The following is an 8957-nucleotide window of genomic DNA, read 5'->3' as shown; positions in this document are numbered from 1 at the left end:
TGATTCTCCACTCCTCCATGCACAGCTGCTGGTGTGACCTTGGGTCAGTCACAAGTCCTCTCAGAGCTGTTCTCTCAAGGGCAGTCCTCGGAAGAGCTCTCTCAGCCCCACCTACCTCGCAGGGTGTCTGTTGTGGGGAGGGGAAGGGAAAGGAGATTGCGAGCCGCTCTGAGACTCCTTTGGGGTAGTGAAGGGTGGGATATAAATCCAATCTCTTCTTCCATTTGGCATCATAATGTAAATACACGAATAGGTTAAAAACAGTTAAGAACAACAATTTATCAACAGCAGTTTAAAAACAGATTGCACTTTTTGTCCATACACACAGTTTTCAGAGCTGGTACCGCTAGGTCTCTAAGATGTTATTGGACCATACATAGCTGTTGCGTAAATGTTGGTGATGGTACACCGAGGCACAAGGCTGATGGATGATGTAATAAAGTGGAGAGTTTGGGGTCCTGAGCCCCTACTTTTTCTGTTGTTATGGGCAAGGCATCCTGTTGTCGTCTGGCCTCACCCATTTACATGACACGGGTACATATTCGATGCATGTGCCGCTGGAAACCTTCGCAAAGTTCACTCTTTTTTGTTTTCTGAAATGCCTCCGCACACACGGCTCCAAGAGCTAAATCTGAGTCCAGCAGCGCCTGAAAGACCGACACAGTTTTCGGGGCAGGAACTTTCGCGATTCAGACATTGGACGCAGGGAGAAGCTGACACCCTGGAAATCTTGTGGGGTCCCTAAGGTGCTCCGGGACTCAAATCCGGCTCTTCTACTGCAGACCAACACGGCGACCCTCCGGAAGAGTTCCATGAGCCTCTCAACTGGGAGGGCTAGGAACCTGCCTCTTGTTATAAACGAAAACTGTCACACTCTCTCCCTTGACTCCACGTTTCTTGCTTGCCTGGCGATGTGGTGGATACGTGGAGCGACGTGGTTACGGGTGCCATGTAAACAATGTGGAATTGGGGGTGGGGAGCTGACCACAGATCTCCCCTCCTGTAAGGTAAAGGTAAAGGTCCCCTTGCTCGAAAGCCAGTCGAATCCGACTCTAGGGTTGCGGTGCTCATCTCCGTTTCCAAGCCGAAGAGCCAGCGCTGTCCGCAGACGTTTCCGTGGTCATGTGGCCGGCATGACTAAACACCGAGGCGCACGGCATGCTGTTACCTTCCCACTGAAGTGGTACCTATTTATCTACTGGCAATTTCTTGCTTTCGAACTGCTAGGTTGGCAGGAGCTGGAACTAGAGACGGGAGCTCACTCTGTCATGCGGCACCCTGGGTCTCGAACGGCTGAACTACTGACCTTGAGCCACCGCAGCTCCTCCTGTAAAGCAGTTCTAATCTCCTTGGCGGATAAACGGGCACATATAAAATGTCCGTGCTCATAAACTGCTTTGTGTTGTTGTTTTTCTTTTTCAGCATTAGGGAACAAATGACTATATTGCCTAAGCTTCAGTGTGTAAATGCGTGTCCCAGCTCTTTTTTAAAAAGAAAATATTGTTTAAATGCTTCTCTGCCACCTTTCTTCAAACACGGCGAGTGTTAATCTTCTGTTCATCCACAGGCCGGCAAATTCGCTGAACATTCTCCAACATATCTTGAAGAAGGTGACCGGGTATGAACTTTTTTGTTGTTGCACGTGTTTCTTGACACAGTAGTATAGATTCTGAAATTTAATATGCCGAATGTTCCCATGTTTGTTTTATTGGTGAATGCCGCTGTAATCCTTGCAGAGTTAGAGAGCCAGTTTGGTGTAGTGATTAAGTGCGCGGACTCTAATCTGGGAGGACCGGGTTTGATTCCCCACTCCTCCACTTGCAGCTGCTGGATGGCCTTGGGCAAGCCATAGTTCTGATAAGAGCTGTTCTTGAAAAAGAGCAGTTTCTGTCAGAGCTCTGGTGTCTGTTGTGGGGAGGGGAAGGGAAAGGCGACTCTGTAAGCTGCTCTGAGACACCTTTGGGTAGTGAAGGGGGGGTATAAATCCAATCTCTTCTTCTTCTTCTGAGTTAGACCCAGGCCTGTAGCTACGTTGGAGCGTTTTATTTGTTTATTTATTTATTAAACTTATACCCCGCCCTCCCAGCAATAGCCTGCTCAGGGCGGCTTCCAAAAATTTAAAACAACAATAAATAATATACTGATCATAAAATCACAGAACAATAAAACAATACAGTATTAAAAGGTGCTCACCAATACAATCCAGATGCCATTAAAAATAATTTAACAAGATTGGGGTGAAGGAGTGCAGTACTGGGGTGCAAAGTGCATTCCCTGCCACGAGGCGAGCGCAGGAGATGCATTTTAGCTCCTGTCCGCACCAAATCCACTGCTGGCATCTCTTCCCGTTGCTTCGTCCAGGCAGTCTTTCCTTCCCCCCCGTGCCGCTTGCGTGCTTCAGAGCCAAACTCTCCGACGTATTTTAAACCTTCGATTGCAATGTCTGTCCTGCTTTAGTTTGCAAGAGGGCGCCTACCTCCTGGCTCACGCAGCGGGCGACTCGTCCGTCATGATCCGTAAGAGCTGTCCGGAGAAAGACACCAGGGGGACGTACAACTTGCACGCGGCTCACGGCGACCTGCCCGGCCCCCCGGCCACCCTGTCGGTTCCGTGGGTGCCACTGGATCCCAACATCCTTTTGCCTTCCCACAGCGCTCAAGGACGAGTCCCCTGCACTTTCCCACCGAGACCAGCGGACGCCAAAAAGGACCACAAGGTGAGCCGTATCTACAGGGGAGTAATTTGTTTTCTCTATTGTCACAAGGAGAGTGGGAAATGTTTGTTTTAAACGCAACTTGTGATTGATGCAGAGTTTGATTACTTTGTTTTTTTAAGGGAAATAATGTGTAGACTGGCAAATCAGATCTTGAGCCCTCAAGAAGAAGAAAAATTGAAGGGGATTGACCCATGTGATTGAAAATCTGGTTTGAAGCCAAACATGAGGAACGCTATTAATTAAATGTGAGAGGTGTGAGGCATCATTCTACATATAATAGTGTGTCTGGGAAAAATTAAGTTTAAGACGTTCAGTCCCTTTAAAATATCTGTTCTTTTTTTTTTAATTAATGTTTTATTGGTTTTTAGCAAACTTCCGTACATACATTCCATAACGTTTTCAAACAGTACATAATATTTTTCAGTATTGATACAATATGTTGTTCACTAGATCATGTAAGTGCAGTAATGCACTAAAAAAAAGGTAAAGGTAAAGGTTTCCCTTGCTCGAAAGCCAGTCGAGTCCGACTCTAGGGTTGCGGTGCTCATCTCCGTTTCCAAGCCGAAGAGCCAGCGCTGTCCGAAGTCATTTCCGAGGTCATGTGGCCGGCATGACTAAACACCAAGGCGCACGGAACGCTGTTACTTTCCCACCAAAGTAGTACCTATTTATCTGCTTGCAATTTCTTGCTTTCGAACTGCTAGGTTGGCAGGAGCTGGAACTAGAGATGGGAGCTCACTCCATCATGCAGCACCCGGGTCTCGAACTGCTGAACTACCGACCTTCCACAGCCTGCAGTTCAGCGTCTTAACCACTTGAGCCACCGCAGCTCCTAAATTGTGCACTAAAACACAATTGCAAAAGTCACTTGTATTTGACCATTTAAGTATGATAGTAACTCTAAACTCTATCTTATTCTAATGTTCTTCATAGATAATAGGAGATGAAGAACCTCAGTCCTCCTAAGAAATTGTAACCAGAATTTGTTACTAGCCAATGGCAAATTTCTTCAGAAATTCAGAAATGTTAGTGACTTCAAAGGATGCAGCCAGCAGGTTTTCGGACATGAGGGCTAGAAACTTAGGGGTGGGCTCGTCTTGTTTCATTTTTCTTCTAGCGTGAGCAGCAGCCCGTTGATTTTACTCACATTACTTAGAGCCAGCTTTCTCACTGGGACCCAAGGTGGGGATTACACAGGGTGAGCAAATACGATCAACAGGAGGGGACATTCAATGAACAGCACAATAGGATTTGGGTTCTACAACCAACCAGAAATCTAAAAAACAGAACCGAAGCAAAGCACAGGCGTTACCGTGACACATGAAATGATGCAAGATTACATAGCAGGATCCAGCTTACAGCAAAATACACACGGTTGTATAGACCGCAGCCCCTAATCATCTGTCCCAGTCACTTTCTGAGTCATTTTGTACAGTGCTATCCTATTGACCTATGGGCCGTGGTGGCTCAGAGGTTAAGACGCTGAGCTGCAGACCGGAAGGTCAGTAGCTCGACAGTTCGAGACCCGAGTGCTGCGTGACGGAGTGAGCTCCCGTCTCTGGCCCCAGCTCCTGCCAACCTAGCAGTTCGAAAGCAAGAAATTGCAAGTAGATAAATAGGTACTGCTTCGGTGGGAAGGTAACAGTGTTCCATGCACCTCGTCATCTAGTCATGCCGGCCACATGACCACAGAAACGTCTTCGCACAGCGCTGGCTCTTCGGCTTGGAAACGGAGATGAGCACCGCATCCCCAGAGTCAGATTCGACTGGCTTTTGAGCAAGGGAAACCTTTACCTATCCTATTGACTGCGCAGAAAAACCCTCTTGAATAATTCAGTTGACTTCCAGTGCACAGACTACATGATCCTCACATTAGGGACTAAGGAAAGATTAGGCATTCTGTTTGCATAACAGCTGCCCAATTCTCCAGCGGGCACTTTGTCTGAATTGGCGGTGGTCTCGGATGTAGTGCTGGAGACACCCAGACGCATAGTTTGGAGGGACTTAACATCCATGCTGAGGATGCCTCACTGGGACTAGTTCAGGATTTTGTAACTTCTTTGCCTTGGGTCTCTCCCAAATCATGCCTGGCCTAGCACATGAAGAAGAAGAGGAGATTGGATTTATACCCCACCCTTCACTACCCAAGGGAGTCTCAGAGCGGCTTTCAATCTCCTTTCCCTTCCCCTCCCCACAACAGACACCCTGTGAGGTAGGTGGGGCTGAGAGAGCTCTTGACAGAAGTGTCCTTGAGAGGACAGCTCTGACAGAACTATGGCTTGCCCAAGGTCATCCAGCAGGTGCATGTAGATGAGTGGGGAATCAAACTCGGTTCTCCCAGATTAGAGTCCGCGCACTAAACCACTACACCAAACCGGCATGAAAGAGAGTCACACCTTGGATCTAATCTTTTGCACCAAATCTTTGAGGGCAGGTTTGTTTTCAGGGCTGGAGGTTCGCCCTAAACCATGGCTTGACCGCTGCCTGCTCAAAACCGAGATGTGGCACCAACACCTTGCAGAAAAGGGGGCCTGGTTAAATGAAGGAGAGTGCTTTTAGCATTGTCAAAAGCCAACACAACAATTCAGAAAAGGGGGCCTGGAAACGAAGGAGAGTGCTTTAGCATTGTCAAAAGCCAACACAACAAAAAAGAACCGGAATTGTTATGCCTCTACCATTTTTAAATAAAGAACAAGAGCCATATGTTCTTCCTTTGGCTGGAGCAGTATGATTACTCTTAATTCAGGGAAACGTTGTTTTGATGTCCCAGATATAAACATATAATTTCATGTGGGTGGTTTCGTTTCTTCTTTGTTTTTTTTAAATAACAAAGCCAAGCACAGAGCGCAGGCACTCTTCATCTCTATCCGCTGCAGCTGAAAGCAATGGGAAAGTGTGTGTGTTTGTGTGTGTGTTGCAGGATACCAGATGCACCTCTTAAAGCGACCTGTTGGCCGCTTTGTCTTAGCCTAGTATGATCTCTGCTGGTTCTCTGGGGCTTTCTAGAGTCCCAGTAACAACACAGCAGAAACCTCTCAGTATACATAAATCAAGAAACACACTGGAAAGTCGCTATCATATGCAAAAAATATGTATTAGAATAGTAAACACATCAAGTGTGCAAATGGAAATACATTTATAAGACATACAATATTATAAACCAACAGTGCACAATGTTTTCCAACAATTTACAGTCCGACAGTATCAACAAATTACGAAGAGTCCGGCTTCAACTTCGTTTTGATGGAAAACTTCATCAGAAGTAATTGCCAGCAACCATTATGTGTTTGAATCCTCTTTTGCAGATGAACAGAACATTCTCTATGTTGTTATGCAGTATACTATCTGGGACTAGCCCTTCAATGGACTTAAAAACTTTTTATATGTGGGCAAATCTCTATGTGGTGTTCTTACAGCTACAAAATAGGATTCAAACTCATAATGGTCAGTATTGTCTACTCAGACTGGCAGCGGCTCTCCGGTGTCTCGGGCTAGAGGTCTTTCACATCACCTGCTGCCTGGTCCTTTTTAAACTGGAGATGCCGGGGATTGAACCGGGGACCTTCTGCATACCAAGCAGAGGCTCTTCGGCTGAGCCACCGCCCCTCCAATACAATGCATGAATAAAGGAAGCTGCCTTTTACTGAATCAGACCCGTAGTCCATCGAAGTCAGTACTGTCTACTCTGACTGGCAGCTGCTCTCCAGGGTCTCAGGCGGAGGTCTTTCCCATCACCTCCTGCCTGGTCCTTTTTAACTGGAGATGCCGGGGATTGAACCTGGGACCTCCTGCATGCCAAGCAGAGGCTCTGCCCCTGAGCCACGGCCCCTCCAAAGAGCTTAGCAGGGATCTGGCATCTTCTCTGTTTCAACCTTGAGCTGCTTATGCAGGTGAGTCTTTTCCGGAAGCTTCATAGCAGCGTTTCATCCAACATTATTTGCCGTGACCTCAACCGCTTCAGGGCAGGAAGGGGGAGGGGGGTGTTTTGGGGTGCCAGTGTTAGGGGGCAGAGTCATCCAGAAACTTGCGCGCTTCTGTTCAGATGTGAAACGGCTTCCTCTTTTCTTTCCTGTTCTCTCCACTCCCAGGCGAGCGGGGCCCACGCACGCCCAGACACGCCTAACCGCAGAAAGCAAGTTTCCATGGAAACAAACAGCGATCGCCCGCCAACTCAGCCGTTTAGAAAGCGGCAGAGGCCTGCGCAGAAGGAGACGGCGATGAGCCATGAGTACAGGCAGGCCAGGAGAGGGCCGCACTGGAAATTCTGGAAACACGCCAAGAGGAGCCAAGACGACCCGGCTTAGTCATGCTGCACGAACACAGGGAGGGAGATGGGGATGCAATTTACGAGTCCAAAGTGGTTTATTGTATTGAGCCATTGGCCATTACAAAATACAGAATACAACAGAGACAAGTTACTAATAAATCAAGAAACTGATGCCTTGGGGCGGGGGGGTGGGGGTGTCCCAAGATCCACAAGACTGCCTTTGGGCACGGTTCACAAACGCAAAACGCTGCAAGCTTTCCTGTAATTAGGAGAGAAACCGGATTGCTATCTCTGTTTATTTGTGGCAAGCTCACACTCGGAGAGGCAACGTTCGCTGTGTACAGTCTGTGGTTTACCGAGGCAAGATGTAATGAATAAAATGTGGGCATGCTTTCTAAGAGCCCATTTTTCGGGGCCGTCCGTCTCTCTTGCTTTTCCAGGTAGCAGTCAAAATCCGGAGCAGCGCAGCTTCGAGAGAACTGGTCGCAGTTTGGGTTGGGGCCGTGCTTGCGTTCGACGGCAGACCCCCAGGAGGGCGGAAGTGGGTTTGCAAGCTCCGTTGCCCCACGGCCGATGCTCCCTCTAAGCTGTGGAGTCTCGTGAGCAAAAATTCTACTTTGTGAGCTACCGGCATTGAAGTTGTGAGCGGGCGATTTGGCTACTTGCATAAATTAGCTTGCTCTGGAGCCCTCCTTCCTGAGCTAAGACAAAAATGTGTGAGCTGGAGGCTAAAAACCTGTGAGCTAGCTTAGGGGGAACACTGATCGTGACTAAATATTCGAGACTGCAAACTCCAGGAGATATCAAAGGTGAGATTTTCCTTTTGTTCTCTGTGCATCTGCTACAAATAATCTTTTTTTAAAAAAAAAGCAGTGAATCGACTTTTGGATCTAGCTCTGCATGACTGGAGAGGAGACGACTGAGAGGTGATATGATGGCCCCTGGTATTTTTGGCCACTGTGTGACAGAGTGTTGGGCTGGATGGGCCATTGGCCTGATCCAACATTTGGCTTCTCTTGTGTCCTTATGTACTTTAAAGGGCCGTCATCTAGAGGATGGTGCGGAGTTGTTTTCTGTTGCCCCAGAAGGTTGGACCAGAACCAACATGTTGAAATTAAATCAAAAAAGTTTTTGGCTAAACATCCATGACGAACTTTCCGCCAGTTAAGAGCCATTCCTCAGTGGGACAGGCTTCCTCGGGAGGTGGTGGGCTCTCCTTCTTGGGAGGCTAGATGGCCACCTGGCAGCAATGCAGATCCTCTGAACTTGGGCAGATCACGAGAGGGAGGGCAGGAAGGGTTGCCTCAGTGCTTAGTCCGCATGCCCCCCCCCTCTTTTTTTTACACGCCCAGGGAAATGCTGGTCGCCACGTTGGGGCCAGGAAGCCACGCCGGTTTGGCTGGAGAACCTGGAGGGGGGGGGGGTGGCCACCCTCTTCTGGGCACATAGCAGGGGTCCCTGGGGGAGTGTGTGTGTGGAGGGGGGAGGCATTTGTGAATTCCCTGCCTTGTGCAGGGGGTTGGACTAGATGACTCTGGAGGTCCCTTCCAACTTTATGATTCTGCCTTTCCCCATTCAGGGGGTGCCCAGTGCCCTGTTGTAAGGCCACAGTAGTGGGATCCGCATGCGGTTCAGGGTGGCAGAGCTAGGCAATACATCTCAGAGAGCCCAATCCACCAGGGACATTCTCTGAGCACCTCCTTGAAACAAAGCAGAGCTGTGAAAGAACGTTCTCTGAGCACCTTGAAACAAAGCAGAGCTGTGAAAGAACACCTGAGTGGCCTGCGTTGGTGGACTGTGGCCGTCTGTGTATTTACTTATTTCCTTTATGTCCCACCTCTCTCTCTCCTGTGGGTCCCCAGAGCCGCTTACATATGTGACAATATGAACCTATGTTCTTTTTACACCTCCAGCAGTTTCCTGATGCATTTTTATAGCATTTTGCTACCTTATCCGGAGTCCAATCCCATCTGT

The 8957-nt window shown here is 48.3% G+C and overlaps 1 protein-coding gene across 3 annotated transcripts in view; it reads left to right on the top strand.

Moving 5' to 3' along the window:
* The window catches only part of ICE2 (interactor of little elongation complex ELL subunit 2), a 44115-nt gene extending 36995 nt beyond the window's left edge, over positions 1 to 7120 (top strand). For 2 of the 3 annotated variants that reach the window (XM_015429823.1, XM_015429826.1), the window contains 3 exons: positions 1568 to 1618; positions 2458 to 2716; positions 6805 to 7120. In XM_015429823.1, the coding sequence (XP_015285309.1) occupies positions 1568 to 1618; positions 2458 to 2716; positions 6805 to 7020 (526 nt within the window). In that variant the 3' untranslated portion in view covers positions 7021 to 7120. The remainder of the gene's footprint in view (positions 1 to 1567; positions 1619 to 2457; positions 2717 to 6804) is intronic. The other variant, XM_015429825.1, reaches the window with a different exon arrangement.
* Positions 7121 to 8957: the final 1837 nt, after the last annotated feature.

Source organism: Gekko japonicus, unplaced genomic scaffold, assembly GCF_001447785.1.
Source record: "Gekko japonicus isolate JY-2015 unplaced genomic scaffold, Gekko_japonicus_V1.1 scaffold1181, whole genome shotgun sequence".
Lineage (NCBI taxonomy): Eukaryota > Metazoa > Chordata > Lepidosauria > Squamata > Gekkonidae > Gekko > Gekko japonicus.
The sequence above is the reverse complement of the archived record's forward strand: the minus strand, read 5'-3'. Positions and strand labels throughout refer to the sequence as shown.